This window comes from Scardinius erythrophthalmus, assembly GCF_964197995.2.
Source record: "Scardinius erythrophthalmus genome assembly, chromosome: 3".
Classification (NCBI taxonomy): domain Eukaryota; kingdom Metazoa; phylum Chordata; class Actinopteri; order Cypriniformes; family Leuciscidae; genus Scardinius; species Scardinius erythrophthalmus.
The window spans coordinates 15,481,909-15,503,059 of record NC_138223.1 but is presented as its reverse complement, the minus strand read 5'-3'; the positions used below and the strand labels follow the sequence as shown (position 1 = coordinate 15,503,059).

Genomic DNA, 21,151 nt, shown 5'->3' with positions numbered 1-21,151 from the left:
GAGAAAGCAACAGAACTTAAAGTTAATCAGTTAAAAGTTAGTCCAACTACACCGCTACCAGTTATAAAACCTATAGATTAAAAACAGTAGATTTTACATTGTTACAAAAGAAAAACAAGGATAAGGAATGTAATTCATGTAATGTGCAGACATATATTAATGAGTACCACTGCTATGTTCAGATCTGCACAGATGCATCAAAGAGTATAGACAATAAGATAGGAGTTGCTTTTACTGTTCCAGAGTTTCAGTTATCAATAAGGAAAAGGATCAGTGATGAGTTATCTGTTAACAGGGGAAATGATTGCACTATTATTAGCAAGACAGTGGATGGAGGAGATATGACCTTTGAAATCAGTTGTTCGTTCAGACTCAAGTTCAACATTGGGTAGCTTACAATACAGTCATTCGGAAAGTAGACCAGATATTTTAATATAGAAATACAGCAAACATTATACTGAATTCAAATGACTTGCAGTGATATTTGTATGGGTACCCGCACATATTGGTATTCAAGGAAATGATATGGCAGATTAGGCAGCAAAAGAAGCCATAAAAAACAACGACATTAAGTGTTAGTATAAGTAAGAATGAAATCAAGGGTATTATTAAGGAAAGGTTGAAGGTAAAGTGGCAAAAACAATGGGATATGGAGAAGAAAGGTCGAAAGGTAAGATGGTTTTACAGAATTCAAAGGAAAGTGGGAGAGATGAGAAGTGCAGGAAAAAACGGGAGAGATGAGATAATAACATCAAAGGTGAGATTTGGACATACAAGACTAAACAGTACACTTTATAAAATGGGTAAACATGATACGGGAAGGTGTGAATTTTGTGGGCAAGAAGAGACTGGAACCAGAAATACGAGCCTGAAAGAAGGATTCTAATGCAAAATCTAGCAAAAAAAAAAAAATGCAATTTATACTAGGAGATATTTTACAAAACAACTCGGGAAGTGGATGTTATAGTTTTATTTTTCAGTAACTTAGAATATCTAATTTGTAGGAGAGGAAATAAAATGTCATTTTGTTCGACACTCCATACCAGTCGGTGGCGGTAATTCATCATTTTGTTGTTTGTCAACCGCCAATAAAATCTCAAAGAAGAAGAAAATGGCGGAGACCTGTACATGGAAATCATGTGAAGAAACGGGAAAGGATGCGTATATTGGTAACTTTTTTTTTAAAATATCCTAATCATCATAGGTGTACACTAAATATATTGTTGGCGTTATTTGTTGACTCTTATTTACTAAAAATACACTTCCATCTTTGTGTTTAATGAACCCACGTGGAAAACGCACCGTGCTCGTGTCCAAATCAAACAATCATGTATTAACGTGCTCAGTTGAATAGTTTGTAGGCTAAAATAGTCAAAAATCATTGCTAGATGTTTGTTGTTTAGTCGCTTCCATATTTTTAAGTCACAGTCTTGTCATTGTAGTTAAATTCTCTAATGGACTCGTGAGAAAAGCAAAGCATCTGGACTTCAAACTCTTCAAACATGAAGATGGAGTCAACCCCAGAAAGAAAAACAGACGGATTGTGGTAAATCTACCTATGCAGATTGAAACCATTTTTATTTTAGGTCTTGAAGTAAATCTGGCGAATGTGGTGTTAAGAAATAGTTTCTGTTCCCATGTTAGGTTGCTGAATCAAACAGACTCCCCTATGTTGGGAGCAACTTTGGGCCTGGGTCATCGCAATGTAATAATCTGTGCAGGTGAGGTGATCAGGTGAGGTGATCTGAAAACACGATTCATTGAATGATAACTGGATCTCTGAATAATGGGATTGTAATGGTCGTTAACAGGTATTTTGTGGGAGTTCTGGACAAGAGCACTATGCAAATGAATGTTCACAATGCTCAGCTGTTCAATATGCTGCCTCTTATACCAGGTAAATATATGGTACATTTGTAATGTATGATAATAGTGGCATAACAGTTTTTTTTTTCAGGGCTTTTCATGGTCATGGAAAATTATTAGAAGGTTTAAAATGCTAGTTTTCAAGCTTCAAAGTCATTAATTATAATAAAGTCTGTTGATATTATTGTACAGTAAAAGTTGTATTATTAGTATTGTATAATAGTTATGTATTTAAAAATACATTTAGCTCCATACTGAAATATCTTACCAGCTTAAGAATGCTTCCTGTGAGTGTAATTTATGTCACATTAAATCTTTAATGATTGGAAAAGTCATTTATTGGTCATAAGGTTTGCTAAAAATATATTTGATCATGGCTCCTTTGTAATTCTTTAACAGAATAGTTGTTGTCTACAATAGAGATAGGAGCCATGTGCATTGTCTTTTGTTAGACGGGATGTCAGTGAAAGAGAAGTTCATTGTTGAGTGTGTGTCTTCAGGTGAATCCGCAGCAGATGACAACACAAAGCAAGCTGAGACATACAGAGAGAAGGTGAGTAACTGAATATGTGCCTTTCTTAGAAATGTAATAATAATAATAATAAATTTTATTTATAATGCACTTTACATTTCAGTGAAATCTCAAAGTGCTACAATGTATTTTTGTATTTTTATATTCATTTGGTTTTGTAAAATGTTTATACCATTATCAAGTCAAAAGCACTTTTACAAATTTGAATATTTTTAAATGTTATATCTTTTTGGGGGGGGACTAGAAACAACTAACCTTGCCTTATTATAAAATTATCCGAAATATTAGGTTGGCATTAGACAGAATTTTCTATCATAATTTTCTTCTCTATTGTGACACATCCGAGGGAAATGGCTTTTCAAATGAGGAAAACATTTTGTTCAGTGGGAATTGATTGGATCGTTGTTGTCCCACCCTCGAGCCAGTGCTCATGTCATCAGCTTTAATGTTGATTAAAAAAAGTTTTTCTCCTTCCAATGGTTAGACAAATAAAAACATGCAGTTAAAAACTTGTCATGTAGAATCTAGAATACAAGTCATGTGGTCTAAGAAATTACTAAATAATATTCCAAACTAGCTATGGTTAAAGCTTTCTTTTGAAGAATTTCATCTTTTCAGCTTTTTACTTCATTATGAAATGAGGACAGTTGAATCACCCTTAGACGCTTGTCTTTGAGCCCCCCAAAAAATACAGAAATGTACTTCAATTAAAAAATGAAAAACATGTGCATCATTGAAGAAGTCATAAACCATGTGTGTCTTCTCTGTCTGGCCACAGGTGGATGCTCTCATTGAAGCATTCGGGACGACTAAACAGAAGCGTGCTCTGAGCTCCAGGAGACTCAACGAGGTGGGCAACGAAATGCTTCAGCAGGCTGTGGCACTGGCTGCCAGCAACGTCATAGATCGGAAAGGAGTGGAAGGTAAGTAGCAGTATGGGTTTTCACAATTCATGACTAAATTGCGCATTGAAAAGGATTAATAGCAATGGCTCTTCAATTCTGTCTCTAAGCTCTGCGTAATGAAGTGAATGAAAGTGAGGCTAAGACAGAGACCCCCCTCTTCCTCCCCCCGTGCAACACTGCAGCAGAAAAACCAGAAGATGTATACTCCTTTGACCAATGTATCCTTTTTTAGTTCTATATATATGCTTCTCCACTTCACTTTTTTTTCTGTGTCAAGATCCCTAACTTTGTTCTAGTATTGTCTCCAATTGAGTTTGATGCGCTGAAAGATGTTGGAATGAAGATGGCAGCGCTGACCCCTGAAGACCTGCAGAAGATGAGAGCTGAGCTTTGGTATGGAGAACATCATGCCATTGATGACAAGGGTTTTTTATGATAACACACACGCATACCAATTAAAAGTTCTGAAAGAATTATTTTATAACTACCAAGGCTGGATTTATTTGTAAAACAGTAAAGTTGTAAAACATTAAAATCATTACTATTTTAAAGGCACAATATGTAAGATTTTGGACTAAAACATGACACACATCATTAGAACAATGTTATACATTTTGTTGACTTGTGTACTTGCATTATCCCAAATGTTTCCAATAATGTTTAAATCCAGAGAAATCAGCCATTTAAACCAGTGTAACAAAAATATGCCACTTTTGATCAATTTAATGCATCCTTGCTGGATAAAAGAATTAATTTCTTCAAAAAAATGACTGACCCCAAACTGAATGTTTAATAATCTTGAAATATCAGAGAATAAAATTGTGATTCCAGCACGGCCCAAATTTTTCTCCAAAATCTTGGAAATGGCTGGAAAAGTTGTTGGTTTTGGCTTTTTTTTTTAATCTCCAGATTAATGATAGAAATGCTATAGAAATGCTTGTTTTTATTAATAAAAATGTGTTCTCTAGTCCGCAGACTGTTCTTGCACATCTTGAATCACTTCCCAATGAGGAGACAGCTCGTGACAGACAGTCTCGTTGTGCCTGGTACCTGTCTTTCCTCATCAAAGTCTCACTACAGAAACGTAGTGTATCCTACAAATGTGAGTGTTAAAGAAACAAAGTTAAATTCTTTAGTTTGTCTGTGCCAGTAGATGATATGGTAATAATGTATTGATTTCAAGAATACTGGTTGTACGGTTGTTGTCAGAATTATTGGCACCCCTGGTAAATATGGTCAAAGATGGCTGTGAAAATAAATCTGCATTGGTCGTCTTTTTGATCTTTTTTTTTTAAAGAATTTGCAAAAATCTAACCTTTCATTGTAGTAAAATAATTGAAAGTTGGGGGTAAATTGCATTATGAAATAAATGCTTTTCTCCAAAACATGTTGGCCATAATTATTGGCACCCCATTTATTAAATACTATTTGCAACCTCTTTTTGCCAAGATAACAGCCTGATGAGTTTGGAGAACATCTGACAAGAGATCAGACCATTCCTTCATACAGAATCTCTCCAGATCCTTCAGATTCTCAGATCCATGTTGGTGCTTCTTCTCTTCAGGTCAGCCCGCTAATTTTCTATATGGTTCAGGTCAGGGAACTGGTATGGCCATAGCAGAAGCTTCATTTTGTACTCAGTGACATTTTTGTGTTGATTTTGATGTTTGTTTTGGATCGTTGACCTGATAGAAGATCCAACCACGGCCCATTATAAGATTTCTAGCAGAAGCGGTCGTTTTTTTTTTATTTTTTTATCTGCTGGTATTTGCTAGAATCCATGATACCATGTATCTGAACAAGATGTGCAGAACCCTCTAGCAAAAACATACATTTTATCCCTGTTTGGACCAAACCCATCTGGTGGGTTGGCTGCCAAAAAGCTTTTTTTATTTTTAACTCCTCCTCCACCTGACCATAGAATCCGGTCCCTTTAGAAATTTCAGTGGTGTCTGACACCTGGATATGCTGGAGTTTGTTTCTGGATGAGCGAGGAGCATTTTTCTTGAAACCCTCCCAAACAACATGTGGTGATGTTGGTACTGTTTGATATTTTGTTTAGGCTTTGACCCCAAGACTCAGCTAATCTCTGCAATTCTCCATCGGTGATCCTTGGAGAGTCTTTGGCCTCTCAAACATTCCTGCTCAATGTGCATTGAGACAAAGACAATATAGACACACTTCCTCTTGCTGGCAGATTCGTAACATCTTTAGTTGATTGGGACGTCTTAATTATAGCCGTGATGGTGGAAATGGGGATTTTCAATGCTTTAGGCTACGTTCACACTGCAGGCTGAAACGACCCAATTCCGATTTTTTTTGCCCCTATGCGACCTGTATCTGATCTTTTCATGACAGTCTGAACGACACAGATCCGATCTTTTCAAATGCGACCCAGGCCACTTGGGTATGTGGTCCCAAATCCGATACATATCCGATCTTTTGAAATGCGACTTCAGTCTGAACGTCCAGGTCGCATGTATCCGACCCGCACGTCATTGATACGCGAAAAACGTCATAATTCTGCATTGAAGTAGTCGTCGGTTTGAAAACGGACCGCATATTCGTCGAGCTGAGGTAAATCTGCCGAACGGGTCGACCTCGACGAGTTAATTTAAAAAAAAAAAAAAAAAAAAGCCCACGGCCGTTATGTTAACTTATTTGTGCTGAATCTGATATTAGATAGGTCAGCGGCTGCTGTCTGGCTCTTGTGTAACGGTCGCTGCGTGCGCTCGTGTGTGTGTGTGTGTGTGTGTGAGAGTGAGAGAATCACAGTTAGTTAAAGCAGAGACGGGCTCTGGTTAAAGTTTAGCTACTTCCGCAAACAACAAGTGACGTCGTTGACCGTTGAGTACTCTTCTGCGCATGCGGGTCACTTCTGGGTCATTTCACGTTCACACAGGAGATCACAAAAGGTCGCATTTAATTGGAAATGTGAACGGCCTTGCAAAAAAATCGATTTTTTTCAAAAAATCGGAATTGAGCATTAAGCCCTGCAGTGTGAACGTAGCCTTAGTAATTTTCTTACAACCACTTTCTATTCTGTGAAGCTCAACAATCTTTTGCTGCACATCAGAACAATTTTCTTTGATTTTACTCCTTGTGATGGATGATTAAGGGAATTTGGCCTTTGTGTTTCCTATTTATACTCCTGTGAAGAAAGTCATAGCTAGATAATTTCATGTTCCTAGTAACCTAAAAACTTTAAATATTAATGGGAATATAATTCAGAGTTATTTTACTCATAAAAGATTCTAGGTCTGCCCATATTTGTGGCCAACGTGTTTTGGAGAATAATGTAATAATGTAACTCCTCATAATGTAAAAAATAAATAAAAAATAAATCAAAGGGTTGACCAATGCAGATTTTTTTTCAGCCATCTTTGATCATATTTACCAGGGGTGCCAATAAATCTGACCACAACTGTACTCGTTCATCTTCATTCTTTTTTTTTTACCTTGAAATAACCTTATTTTCACTCTCTTTTGCAAGTTGGTACTGAGAATGGATGTCCCAAAATCATCAACACCAAAGTGCTGAAGAATTTCACAGTGGAGAGTTTCCACAACGGCCGGTGTGTGTGTGTGTGTGTGTGTGTGTGTGTGTGTATCCTTACTAGGCACAGTCCTGTAGCCTGTTTGGACTTCATTTTTGCCTTTATTTATTCAAAACCTTTGAAATTTCAGACAATGGCCATTAAATGCAAGTTTTCTCTCTACAGACTCAGGAACACAGTGTCGACGTCCATGCGTATGAAACTGGTTTCTCACTGTTTGGCTTTACTGTTGCACATGGGTCATCAGACGGCTAACCTCACACTCTTACACAGAGACATGGACATCAGCGATAACAAGTCAGTCAAATTTATTCTACACATTAACCCTGTAAAGCCTGACATATGAAATCATTCTCAGATTTTTTTTTTTTTTTTTTTTTTTTTTGAAGGGGAACGGTTTATTGAACCTTAAGACAAAAGTTTACTTTTTTTTTTTATTTCTGAGTATCTTGTTTGATACTTCAAGCTTTTATGGACCATATAGTATGATATACTATAGGAGAATATATCCAGAGGCTCAAACTCAACAACAATATGCAATTTGCTGCAGTTGCTGATATTTATATGTGCAAAAGTGTTGATATAATTCTAATAATGTAAATCTTCATAGCATTATAGCAGACTACAAATTAGAGATGCACCGATTGATCGGCTGGTGACCGGAATTGGCCGATTTTCACGTGATCGGCCGTAACCGGCGACCGGCCGGTCAGTCTGACAAATGCCGATATTATGCCGGTCAAATGCACTCGGGTGCCACATGATTAACATTGCGCAACATCAGCATCACACGTGCACACGGAGCACATGTAGAAAACCTCGTGAATTACGTCCGTTCAGACCGCAAGCGCGTATTTTTTTCCGCCGTGCATATGTTAATCAATATGAGTGCATTCACAACGGGAGCAGGAGCAGCGCGAGCGTCAAGCAGGAGCGTCGCGAGCAGTGAAGCGCGTGTTTCGGCGCTGAGTCTATTTGCTGCACTGCTCACGCTCAATCTATCTATCTATCTTTTGGCTGAAAATAGCCTAAATAGGGTTTCACAAAAAAAGTGCCCAAAATGCACAGAATTTGCGTGTTTTAACAAGAACTGGAGTAGGCTATGTCAGAAAAGAAAACAAAGACTAATATTTTTATAGAAAATGTACCCATTTAAACTTGTTTTATTATTCAGTTTGAAGTGATTGCAATAGGCCTGTGTGTGTGTGCTTTGAGAAATATCTTTATACTCCAAGGCTATATTTATTTTATTTTTTATTTATATACTATTTTATTGCCATTCCCTGTTTTCATAAAGACGTTTCGTTTGCTAAATACATATATATATAAAATTATTGGATATTGAATGTGAAAAGGAAATGGTTCTTCCACAACACTGCACTTTAGATGTGTGTGAACTATGCAAATTGTAAAATGTTCTATTACAGAAATTATATAAAATAAATATTTGTGTGTGCTGTAAAGTGGTTAGAAAAAATGAAATCGGAAACGGCTAAAATCGGTATCGGCAGGTCAACCTTAATGAAAAATCGGAAATCGGAATCGGCCCAGAAAATTGTAATCGGTGCATCTCTACTACAAATGTTAGTTGTCAATCTATATCTTACAGTAATATGTCTTAGGATGATATTTAAATGCTTAGTTTTGTGGTCAAAGCTCTGTAGTTTTTTGACATAATACAATGCAATACAACGATGACTGAGTGACAAAATTTACTCAATAGCCAGATGTATCATATTTGAAACTCACATTTTAAATAGTTAGTTTACCCCAAAATGAAAACTCTGTCATTAATTACTCACCCTCATGTCGTTCCAAACCTGTCATCTTCGGAACACAAATGAAGATCTTTTTAATGAAATCTGAGCAATTTCTGTTGATAGTCTGCACAACTACTTTGACGCTTCAAAAAATTCAGAAAGAAATCGTAGAACTAATCCACATGAATTGAGCGGTCTAGTCCAAATTTTCTGAAGAGACTCGATCGCTTTATATGATGTTTCTTTATATGATAAAAACCTGCGAATGAACCTCATTGTTTTTTTGAAGGAAAAAATTATTGTGCCCAGCCCTGATGGCAGACGATTCCAACGTATGTGTAAAGTTTTAGTTTTTGAGCATACTAAGGGCCCGAAAGTTTTTTTTATTTTATTTTAATGAATTTTTTGTCAATACATTCTGTTTAGCATTCCACAGAGAAACTTTGCATTTGCTCACAAAATGTTTGCGTTTGCTTATAAAGAACAAATGTTTTGCAAGTGAATGCAAAGGGGGAACGCAAAAGTTTTGCGAGCAAAACTCAAATATATTAAAATATATTTTTTCCATCACCATGTCTCTTTTAGGGGCTCTCTATAATCATGTTGATAATTTAGAGGCCTTATCTAGGCTTAAACTAGATATGCACAATTTTTTTCTTTCTTGTGATGGTCTAAGACAGTGGTTCTCATCAACCAGAGATCCAGGGCTCACTAGGGGTCCTCAGCAAACTTCCAGGGTTGCCTGAATAAATCATAATTATTTCATTTCAGTTTCAGGTATTCAGTCTTAAGTAATCTTTATTATAATGGAGAAAAAAAAAAAAGTAAAAAAAAAAAATTTGAGAACCACTGTACTCTTTATTTTGACATGGTTTCAAATGTTTGTTTGCAGAATGTTGGAGTTGGCCAAGGCCATGGGACTGACCCTGTCCCGTCAGACTGTCACCAGTAGAGAAGGGATACAGGATGAGCACAGGATGGCCTCTCTGGTGCTTCCACTGGTGCGTTATGATCGACGGGTGGAACGCAAGAAACGCAAGAGGATGAACTGAGCCGTGGACAGTAGTGCGTTTCTAAGCTGTGTAGGAACCGGCTATAACTGGATTTCATTTCAGTTTCATTAATGTGCTCAATTTAGTGTTCTTGTAAGATAAATAAAAGACTATTCTGTAAATGGAAATTGCAATTACCTGTGTTCTGATTGGTTTTACAACAACCTGATCCAAAATCGGTCCATATTGAGTTTAATTTGCGTATACTTGAGATGACTGTAATTACACCTGTGTTGATTGACTGTTAATGTTTAGCTTGTGAGCACAAGGATTGCTTTACCTGTGAAAAATATGCAGTATGCAACTAAAGACAAAAACTACAGGAAATAGTTTTCAGTGATAGCGATTATATTTATACTGCACAATAAGTATAAAAACCATACTGTAAAAATAGGCACATTTTAGTAGATACATATTGCACTTTACAAATCAAACCAGCAGTTGGTTTGAAAACATTACTAAAATAACAGCCTGCTGTAAATCTAACATAAGATGGCTACCTTAGTGTTCTGGAAGAAAAACCGATCACAAAATCCTTATTTTAGAAATGGGCTATGTTCGAAATGGCATACTTCCGTACTATCCCTGTATAGCATGTATACTGTACACAGTGTGCAAAGATTCAGGATATCTAACCATCTACCACGTTTTACAAGCAATGCAAAGGCCGTGGAGTAAATTTTCATTTCCAGTATAATGAATAAACTGAAATTACTGCTAAGCAGGGCCGTGCACAGACCTTTTGAGGGGCATGTGCTGAAACTGAAAAAGGGCACCCCCCTCCCTTTTTTTATATCAAAATTATTTAGTAAGCCTACATAAAAGGAAGAAATGGTCACGTCTTCATGACAAATTCAATAACACAAAATAATAGTCTCAAAAGCTTTAGATTTATTCACGATTAATAACAACCATAATAATAATATAGATAAACAGGGTTTTAAGGGCCTCTTAACCTAAATACAACAGCAACCTTCTGTTGCTCTTGTGTACTCCGTCTTTTTTAAATTGCATAGAAATATATGTCAAAAATACTTGACTCATACATAAACATGTTAACCAAATAATACAAATTAGCTTACAAAACCAAACAGAATAGCTAAAAAATTCTGTTTTTTTTTATTGAACTTTATGCACTTTTTTATGAACTTTGCAGATATATATATATATATATATATATAGAGAGAGAGAGAGAGAGAGAGAGAGAGAGAGAGAGAGAGAGTTCAGATGCAAAAGCCTCTAAGTGCCATCTGAAAATTTCTTCTAGAATGATAATTTTTATCAAGCTCGTATATTTAAGTTCAGTAATTTCACTTAAATGACAATTAATAGCTAATTTTCATTGCCATTTAAGTGAAATTACTGAACTTAAATATATGAGCTTGATAAAAATGATCATTCTAGAAGAAATTTTCAGATGGCACTTAGAGGCTTTTGCATCTGAACTCTTCATATTCTCTTTTTTAGCTATTCTGTTTAGCTAATTTGTATTATTTGGTTACCATGATTATGTATGACATTGAGAAGAGGGGAAGGTAGAGCAATGAGTCAAGTATTTTTGACAAACTATTTTGAAATATAATTTGAGTAATTATGTCCAAATCAATTCCAGCTTATAAGAAACTATAGCCATACCTTTACTATATCCAACATGTATCCGCCTACCTGGCAAAAATTTGATACTGTGCTGTGGAGGACAAGGGATGTTGGTCTCTTGAAGGTCTCTTATTCACTAAAAATATTTCACAATATTACTGTTTTTGCTGTATTTTGGATCAAATAAATGAAGCCTTGGAATGAATTACATCATGAATTACATTCTGCATGATACAATATAAAGATTTCACAGTGATCTTCTGTAATTTTTTTTTTTTTTTTTTTTAGTTACTACTACAACATTACTGTAGTAAAACCATGTTTTACTACATTTTATACATGTGAGGATGAGCGGAGAGTATAGAATAATATAGATTAAAAATTAGCTAGATAGCGAATACATGCATATTAACAGCCTTGAATTAACCATAATTGAATATTATTACCATAACATGATTAGCCTAAATGTTAATAAATTAAGTGTATCAGCAATCAGAAATCAAAGAAGAAATTTCTTAGAAATATGTTACCTAGGTGATGAGGATCGCTTTGTGTAAGTTCCAGTACGAAACAGCGCGGGGGCGCACCTGTTATGATTTTCCGATGTTAAAAACAAATTATATGTTGTTGTATTACTTATCAATATATAGTTTTTGACCAGCGAATGTGTGCAAATGTGCATTTTTTTTGTCCGTCATTAATACGGCGCAGGCGGTAGGCTATCACATTACATTTTCATCAACAGGTTACAAACTAGTTTGTTTTTCCTGTTGTAAAATACATTTGGCCAAAATCGCATTTTATAAAAAATGAAGTATGCACAGGATATTTAAGTTATTTGCGTTAGGCTATGTATTGGGTATGACTAGATGGCAAATGCTAGCCTAGACCTCTCTCTCAGGCGACGTCCCACATGTCTCAGTCAGTGAGTCATCAAATAAATAAAATATGAGCCTTTATAGACATAGTGTTTAGTAGTACTTATTCAAACAGCAAGATATTTATTTACCCTTCGCAAAACTTCGTTCAGCTGCTGTCTACTGTGCGGCTGCTTGTGGAACTTCAGTTGATTCAGTGAATATAGAGGAGGCGGAGTTATCAGCTTACTGACAGCTTGAGGATCGAATAAGATTTACACAAGCTCGGTTTAAGAACTTTCATTGGCTAAATATTTGTAAAACAGACAGACAGACGTAAAGGATGACCAATAGCATTGATTAAAAAAAAAAAAAAAAAAAACACCACCAAAAAAGGGCACTTCGGAGTGTGAGGGCAAAAAGGGCATGTGCTCTGCACAGGTTGAGCCCTACCTGTGCACGTGCCTGGTTGGTCTCTTGAAGGTCTCTTATTCACTAAAAATATTTCACAATATTACTGTTTTTGCTGTATTTTGGATCAAATAAATGAAGCCTTGGAATGAATTACATCATGAATTACATTCTGCATGATACAATATAAAGATTTCACAGTGATCTTCTGTAATTTTTTTTTTTTTTTTTTTTAGTTACTACTACAACATTACTGTAGTAAAACCATGTTTTACTACATTTTATACATGTGAGGATGAGCGGAGAGTATAGAATAATGTTAGAGCCATAACTACATGAATAATTTTGTAATATTTTTCCTTATATTAAGAGTGATTATGTTTTTTGATAAAGGCATATTTTGTGTTAGTTGTATTGTATCGCGAGATTTTGACTAGTTTCACGTGCTACGCACGTGTAATGTGTTTTGTTGAAGAAGAAGGAAGAAGAAAGGGTTGAGGCTAGACAGTCTTTTGACCGTGAAAAGGATCGAATTCATGTTATTGGAACGTGAATAAGTGTATAACTTTATTTATTTTGTGTTTGATTTCTCTTATAATGTAACCTGACAACGGAAAAGTAAAGTTTACAAGACAAATTATGGATTCACGCGTCAAATCCTTTGTGCTACACCCTTATGGAAATGGCGAAGAACGAAAAACGGCTCAGATCGCCTTTACATTTTAGTCAAAAGACTTCTTCACATTGGAATTGCGTGAAGTGGAAATCGGTTTGTCAGGATTGATGCTGCAATGGACACTGAAAAGGATTTTCAAGGATTATGAACAGTCCATAAGCGGAACAAACTGCGTGTTTGAAATTATTGCGACGGTCACGGACGAAACTGAAAGTAAGTTAACCTAAGTTTACCAGGAGACGCGCGGATTTCCCTGTCTGGACTATTTGGATGTATAGACATTTATACTTGTTTCTTCAAGCTTAAACTGGACTTTTAATACAATTTAAAAGGTAATTTTGTTGTTACTTTTTTCCAATTCATTGATTTTTGACTCGCTGTTGAATTATGGATGACGCAGAAGAAATTGCCGACTCAGATAAAGATGGCCACAAGAGGGCGGTCAAGTACACGCATAAAGCGCAGGAGGAGCGTTTGAACAGACTCATTAATTTGAGAAAGTCAAAAATGGCTCAAATTACCATTCAAATGAAAGAAATCGACAAATTAAAAGAAAATGATGCCAATGTGGAAAGAATAGAACAACAAGTTCTTACAACACTCACCAAATTGTATCAGGAGTTCATTGAGTTGCATGAAAATGTTCAAGAGCTTTTGCTGGATGATGAAAAGGAGGATGATCAGCATATCTGGTTTGAGCCAAAATCATCAAAAATCAGGGATTTTGTTATTGCTACTGAACAGTGGATTGAACATGTAAAGGATGAAAGTGCTGCAAAAAATGATGACATTGAACCAGGTGACAGTGTCTCTGAAGTTGCTTCCGCAGTAAAAAAAAAGAGAAGAGCAGGTTCATCAGCTGGACATAGTTCTGGCGCATCATCAGCCACCAGTTCAAGTTCTATTTTACGAGTTAAAGAAGAGGCTGAGAAAGCTGCTCTGTTGGCAAAAGCTGCTGCTTTAAAAAAGAAACAAGCTCTACAGGTAGAAGAGATAAACCTGAAAGCTAAACTGGAGCAATTAGAACTGCAGACAGCAATTGCTGTTTCTAACGCAAAACTGAAAGTTTATGATGAACATGAAAATTCTGGTGAATCAGTGCAAAAATATGTTCAACCAGAGCATGCATTGGATGAAAGGAGGTCAGGACTTAAGAAAGATCCTGATGATGAAAGTTCTGATGTTCAAGCTGTAACCAGAAGAAAACAAAAGCCTGACGCTGAACAAACTCGACTTCATAATGCCAGTCAACATTTTCCAAAATCTGAAAGCTCAGGAGACAATTTATTTCAAATAATGCAAAGACAAAATGAGATCACACAAATGCTAGTAAAGCAACAAAATATGTCCCAACTACCGCAAAGAGATGTCCCAATCTTCCTTGGTGATCCTCTTAACTTCAGATCGTTTATGCGAGCCTTTGACAATAGCATAGACAGTAAAACTGAGAATGCCAAGGACAAGCTGTTCTATTTGGAGCAATATACCAGTGGTGAACCGCAAGACCTGGTAAGGAGTTGTGGACATATGAGTGCAGAAAATGGATATAAAGAGGCAAGAAGATTATTGCAACATCATTACGGTGATGAACTCAAAATTGCTTCAGCGTACATTGAGAAGGCACTAAAATGGCCTCAGATCAAAACGGAAGACGGGAAGATGCTAAATGCATATGCTCTTTTCTTGATTGGATGCCACAACACTATGCAAGATGTAGATTACATGGCTGAAATGGACAACCCTACAAACCTGAGGGTTATCATCTCCAAGCTTCCATACAAAATGAGAGAGAACTGGAGAAACGTGGCATATGATATTCATGAAAGGACGGGCAGGAGAGCTAGGTTTGCAGACTTAGTGCAGTATATTGACCGGCAAGCCAAAGTAAAAAATGACCCCTTGTTTGGAGACATTCAGGAGATAGTAAGTGCTGATGTTGGGAAGAAAAGCAAAGCTTCTGACTTTAAGAAAAAAACGGTTACTACTAAGGGAAGTAGTTTCGTTACAAGTGTCTTTACTGATCAGAAAAAAGAAAGTGAGACTAAGAAAGAAACAAAACCTCAATTTGACAAAACCGTTCATCTCACATGCGTGTTCTGTCAAAAGAATCATGCCTTGAATTCCTGTTTCAAGTTTAAGGAACAAGCACACAAAGATAAAATTGAGTTTTTGAAAACAAAAGGACTGTGCTTTGGATGTCTCACACAAGGACATTTAAGCAGAGACTGCAAGAAAAGGCTTATTTGTCAAGAATGTTCCAAGATGCACCCAAGTATTTTGCATATTACCAAGGAGAACAGTCCCACATCCAGCAGTGGTGATGAGAACAAAATTAGCAAGAGAACAACTTCCATAGACCATGAAACTTGTGGATACACTGGGGCCGGAAACAGTGAATGCATTCTTGCTATAGTTCCAGTCAAGATCAAGTCAAAGAAAAGCGACAAAATAGTAAAGACATATGCTTTCATTGATCAAGGGAGTTCTGCAACATTTTGCACCGAGTCTTTAATGAGAGAGTTAAACTTGAGAGGCAGAAAGACGGAGATTCTTCTTCGTACTATGGGACAAGAAAAACCTGTTCATAGTCATATTCTGTCAGACCTGGAAATAAGTGGTTTAGAAAGCGAAGACTACATAGAACTTCCAAAAATGTTCACTCAGAAAGAGATTCCGGTAAAACAGGAAAACATCCCTCAACAACAGGACCTGGAAAGATGGCCTTATTTGAGACAAGTTATCCTTCCTCATCTCAATGCAGAAGTAGGCCTACTGATTGGCGCTAATGTGCATAAGGCAATAGAACCATGGCAAATAATAAACAGTGAAGGAAATGGACCTTATGCTCTTAAGACGGCATTAGGATGGATAGTGAATGGGCCTTTGCGAACAGATGTGAGCACTGAATCGGATCAGGTCAAAACTCCAAGTTTCACAGTGAACAGGATTGCGGTGGTGGACATTGAAACGATGTTAGTAGAGCAATTCAATGCAGACTTCCCTGAACGTAATTATAGTGACAAAGCTGAAATGTCACAAGAGGACCTAAAGTTCATGCAGTGCGTTGAGCAGTCGGTACAGTATAAAGATGGACATTACTGTATTGAATTACCTTTTAAGAATGATCCTGATAAGCTGCCCAACAACAGATGCATAGCAGAACAAAGAGCCATCAGTCTCAAAAGGAAGCTCAGCAAAAACCCAGAGTTTCACAAAGACTACAAAGCTTTTATGTTAGACATAATTGACAAAGGCTATGCTAAAAAAGTGCCTTTAGAACAACGGGAACGCAAGGACAGAGTGTGGTATATTCCACACCATGGGATATATCACCCGAAAAAGAACAAAATCAGAGTTGTTTTTGACTGCACTGCGACCTACCAGGGCTTCTCACTGAATAATCAACTGTTGCAGGGACCTGACCTGACCAATACCCTCATTGGTGTGCTAAATCGATTCAGACAAGAGCCAATTGCTATCATGGCAGATATTGAATCGATGTTTTACCAAGTTAGAGTCCCAGATTATGATTCAGATCTTTTGCGATTTTTGTGGTGGCCTGAAGGAGATCTAGATAAGCCTACTGAGGAATACAGGATGACCGTACACCTGTTCGGAGCAACCTCGTCTCCCAGTTGTGCATGCTTCGCTTTGCGAAAGGCTGCAATGGATGGTAAAACAGAGGAAACAGCTGAAGCAGCCAATACTATTCTCCAAAACTTTTACATGGACGATTGCTTAAAATCTGTCGCCTCTGAGGAGGCAGCAATCAAACTATCACAAAGTCTGATATCTATATGCTCTAAAGGTGGATTCAATTTGACTAAGTGGGTGAGCAATAACAGACAAGTCCTGTTATCATTTCCAGAAAAGGAAAGATCCAAAGAGGTAGCGGACTTAGATTTCAACAAAAGCAATCTGCCAATTGAAAGAGCTTTGGGTGTACGGTGGTGCACAGAATCAGATACATTCAGGTTCTACATCAACATACAGGAGAAACCTGCTACGAGAAGAGGAATGCTTTCAGTAGTGAATTCCATATATGATCCTCTTGGTCTTGTAGCACCCTGTATCCTTCCAGCGAAACTCATGTTGAGACAACTGTGCAAAGACAAATTAGGCTGGGATCAGAACATGCCGGAAAAGCAAGCGCAAAAATGGTTCACTTGGCAAAAGGACATACAACAATTGTCAAACTTCAGTGTAAGCAGATGCTTCAAGCCAGACAATTTTGGAACTACTAAGTCTGCTCAATTACATCATTTTGCAGATGCAAGTGAAAATGGATATGGAACCGTTTCCTATCTAGTGCTCACAAATGATCAAGGAGAAAAACACTGTTCATTCGTAATGGGCAAATCCAGGGTTGCGCCTCTGAAGCAGATAACTATCCCTAGAATGGAGTTGACTGCAGCAGTTGTTGCAGCGAAAATGGACAGAATGTTAAAACAAGAGCTTCAGTTACAACTCAAAGATTCTATGTTCTGGACTGATAGCCTCACAGTACTGCAATGCATTGAGAATGAAGCCTCACGGTTTAAAACATTTGTTGCCAATAGGGTTTCCTTCATCAGAGAAGCTTCTGACCCCTCACAGTGGAGGTATGTCAACACCTTGCTAAACCCAGCCGACATGGCCTCTAGAGGCATCAAAGTGGAAAACTTCATGAAAATGGTAAATTGGGTCAAAGGACCAGAATTCCTTTGCAAACATGAAAGTGAGTGGCCTTGGCGACCAGATCAGGCAGGTGCAATGGAAGTGGAATTGAAAAAGTCAGCTGTAGTAAATTGTGTCAGTGCTACAGGAAAAGCGAAACCTCTGGATAAACTGATTGAGTATTATTCAGAATGGTACAGATTGAAGAGAGCAATCGCTTGGATGTTGAGGCTGAAGGAAATACTCCAACACCTATCAAACAAGAGACGTGAAATTCAAGCTACCACAAATCAAACTGAAAATAATCCAATCAGGCAACAATCACATTTACAAACTCAAATGTTCAAGTTGAGACAGACGCTGACCAAAAAACCTCTTTCAGTAGAAGATTTGGAAAATGCAGAACTGAGTCTGATTCGTTACAGTCAAAGACAGACATTCCCTGACGAATTAAAGTCTTTGCAAAGCAGTAACCATGTCAAAAGAAGTAGTCCTTTGTACAAACTAGACCCACTGGTGCAGGATGGCATAATACGAGTAGGTGGACGTTTAAATCAGTCAGCAATGCCAGAATCTGCTAAGCATCCAGCGATTCTTGATAAAAAACAACATGTAACGTCTTTGATTCTGAAGGATATACACAAAAACACAGGACATTGTGGCAGGAATCAAATCCTTGCAAAACTACGAAACAAATTTTGGGTTGCTGTTGCCAGTACAGTCATACGGAAGTTGATTTCAAAATGCACAGTGTGCAGAAGATTAAATGCCAAAGTTAACGAACAAAAAATGGCAGATCTACCAAGAGACCGTGTATTGCCAGATAATCCTCCCTTTACGCATACAGGAGTGGATTACTTTGGTCCTTTCTCAATAAAGCGAGGACGCAGCATTGTAAAGAGGTATGGAGTGTTGTTTACATGTCTGAACATAAGAGCAGTTCATATTGAGGTGGCCAACAGTCTTGATACCTCATCATGCATAAATGCCATAAGACGCTTCATCTGCAGAAGAGGGCAGGTGTCTACGATTCGATCGGACAATGGTACAAACTTCGTGGGTGCTGAAAGAGAGCTTAAAGAAGCTATTCAAGAATTAAATCATTCCAAATTAGCCGAAATTCTTGTCCAAAAGGGAATCAGGTGGATCTTCAATACCCCGTCAGCATCGCATCAAGGAGGAGTGTGGGAGAGACAAATCCGCACAGTTCGAAAGATTTTGAATTCTGTATTGAATCAACAGATGTTAGACGATGAGGGGCTTCACACAGTCTTGTGTGAAGTTGAAGCCATTATAAACAACCGACCGATTACTAAAGCATCAGATGACCCAAATGACCTGGAGCCTCTGACTCCGAATCATCTGCTGCTTATGAAAAAACAACCAGCCTTGCCACCAGGAGTTTTTGTGAAAGAGGACTGTTATTCACGTAGAAGGTGGAGGCAAATTCAGTACATGGCAGACCTCTTTTGGTCTAGATGGACTAAGGAATATCTGCCGTTACTTCAAGAACGACAGAAGTGGCAGAAATTGAGAAGAAACATGGTACCTGGAGACATTGTTCTCATTGTGGATAATTCTTCTCCAAGAAATTCTTGGATTATGGGAAGAGTCCTCAGAACCATACCAGATGCTTCTGGTACTGTCCGCCGTGCTTGTGTTCAGACAAAAACTTGTCAATTGGAAAGGCCTATAACAAAACTCTGCTTATTGCAAGAAGCAGATGAAGAATAAGACTTCATGAAGACTGTAAATAGAGATTTCATAGAAAATTAGAATTTTCTAAAATAAATGTTTGAAAGAAAAGGAAGTATTGTTATGACTCTATTCAAATATTGAACAAGATAATTGTTATGCTTCCGGCATAGACAATTAGGGGCCGGAATGTTAGAGCCATAACTACATGAATAATTTTGTAATATTTTTCCTTATATTAAGAGTGATTATGTTTTTTGATAAAGGCATATTTTGTGTTAGTTGTATTGTATCGCGAGATTTTGACTAGTTTCACGTGCTACGCACGTGTAATGTGTTTTGTTGAAGAAGAAGGAAGAAGAAAGGGTTGAGGCTAGACAGTCTTTTGACCGTGAAAAGGATCGAATTCATGTTATTGGAACGTGAATAAGTGTATAACTTTATTTATTTTGTGTTTGATTTCTCTTATAATGTAACCTGACAACGGAAAAGTAAAGTTTACAAGACAAATTATGGATTCACGCGTCAAATCCTTTGTGCTACACCCTTATGGAAATGGCGAAGAACGAAAAACGGCTCAGATCGCCTTTACAAGAATAATATAGATTAAAAATTAGCTAGATAGCGAATACATGCATATTAACAGCCTTGAATTAACCATAATTGAATATTATTACCATAACATGATTAGCCTAAATGTTAATAAATTAAGTGTATCAGCAATCAGAAATCAAAGAAGAAATTTCTTAGAAATATGTTACCTAGGTGATGAGGATCGCTTTGTGTAAGTTCCAGTACGAAACAGCGCGGGGGCGCACCTGTTATGATTTTCCGATGTTAAAAACAAATTATATGTTGTTGTATTACTTATCAATATATAGTTTTTGACCAGCGAATGTGTGCAAATGTGCATTTTTTTTGTCCGTCATTAATACGGCGCAGGCGGTAGGCTATCACATTACATTTTCATCAACAGGTTACAAACTAGTTTGTTTTTCCTGTTGTAAAATACATTTGGCCAAAATCGCATTTTATAAAAAATGAAGTATGCACAGGATATTTAAGTTATTTGCGTTAGGCTATGTATTGGGTATGACTAGATGGCAAATGCTAGCCTAGACCTCTCTCTCAGGCGACGTCCCACATGTCTCAGTCAGTGAGTCATCAAATAAATAAAATATGAGCCTTTATAGACATAGTGTTTAGTAGTACTTATTCAAACAGCAAGATATTTATTTACCCTTCGCAAAACTTCGTTCAGCTGCTGTCTACTGTGCGGCTGCTTGTGGAACTTCAGTTGATTCAGTGAATATAGAGGAGGCGGAGTTATCAGCTTACTGACAGCTTGAGGATCGAATAAGATTTACACAAGCTCGGTTTAAGAACTTTCATTGGCTAAATATTTGTAAAACAGACAGACAGACGTAAAGGATGACCAATAGCATTGATTAAAAAAAAAAAAAAAAAAAACACCACCAAAAAAGGGCACTTCGGAGTGTGAGGGCAAAAAGGGCATGTGCTCTGCACAGGTTGAGCCCTACCTGTGCACGTGCCTGCTGCTAAAACACTGTCATTTGATCAGACTGCA

At 37.2% G+C, this 21,151-nt stretch overlaps 1 protein-coding gene across 2 annotated transcripts; it reads left to right on the top strand.

The window, feature by feature from the left end:
- The first annotated feature begins 1,010 nt into the window (after window positions 1-1,010).
- On the top strand, window positions 1,011-10,391 carry polr1e (RNA polymerase I subunit E). 2 transcript variants are annotated; one of them, XM_081361579.1, is made up of 12 exons: window positions 1,011-1,169; window positions 1,443-1,546; window positions 1,645-1,721; window positions 1,812-1,897; window positions 2,367-2,419; window positions 3,177-3,321; window positions 3,411-3,521; window positions 3,600-3,696; window positions 4,272-4,405; window positions 6,797-6,878; window positions 7,026-7,157; window positions 9,513-10,391. In XM_081361579.1, the coding sequence occupies exons 1-12, from the start codon at window positions 1,112-1,114 to the stop codon at window positions 9,670-9,672; spliced, it is 1,239 nt and encodes a 412-aa protein (XP_081217705.1). In that variant the 5' UTR covers window positions 1,011-1,111; the 3' UTR covers window positions 9,673-10,391. The 2 variants fall into 2 exon arrangements, with proteins under 2 accessions (XP_081217705.1, XP_081217706.1); XM_081361580.1 differs by having other exon boundaries at window positions 1,042-1,169; window positions 1,645-1,734.
- Window positions 10,392-21,151: the final 10,760 nt, after the last annotated feature.

Coding starts and splice junctions, on each gene's coding strand:
- polr1e (XM_081361579.1), top strand. CDS start 1,112: ATGGCGGAGACCTGTACATGGAAATCATGTGAAGAAACGGGAAAGGAT. Junction 1,898..2,366: donor TATGCTGCCTCTTATACCAG/GTAAATATATGG, acceptor GTGTGTCTTCAG/GTGAATCCGCAGCAGATGAC. Junction 3,322..3,410: donor AGATCGGAAAGGAGTGGAAG/GTAAGTAGCAGT, acceptor TCTGTCTCTAAG/CTCTGCGTAATGAAGTGAAT.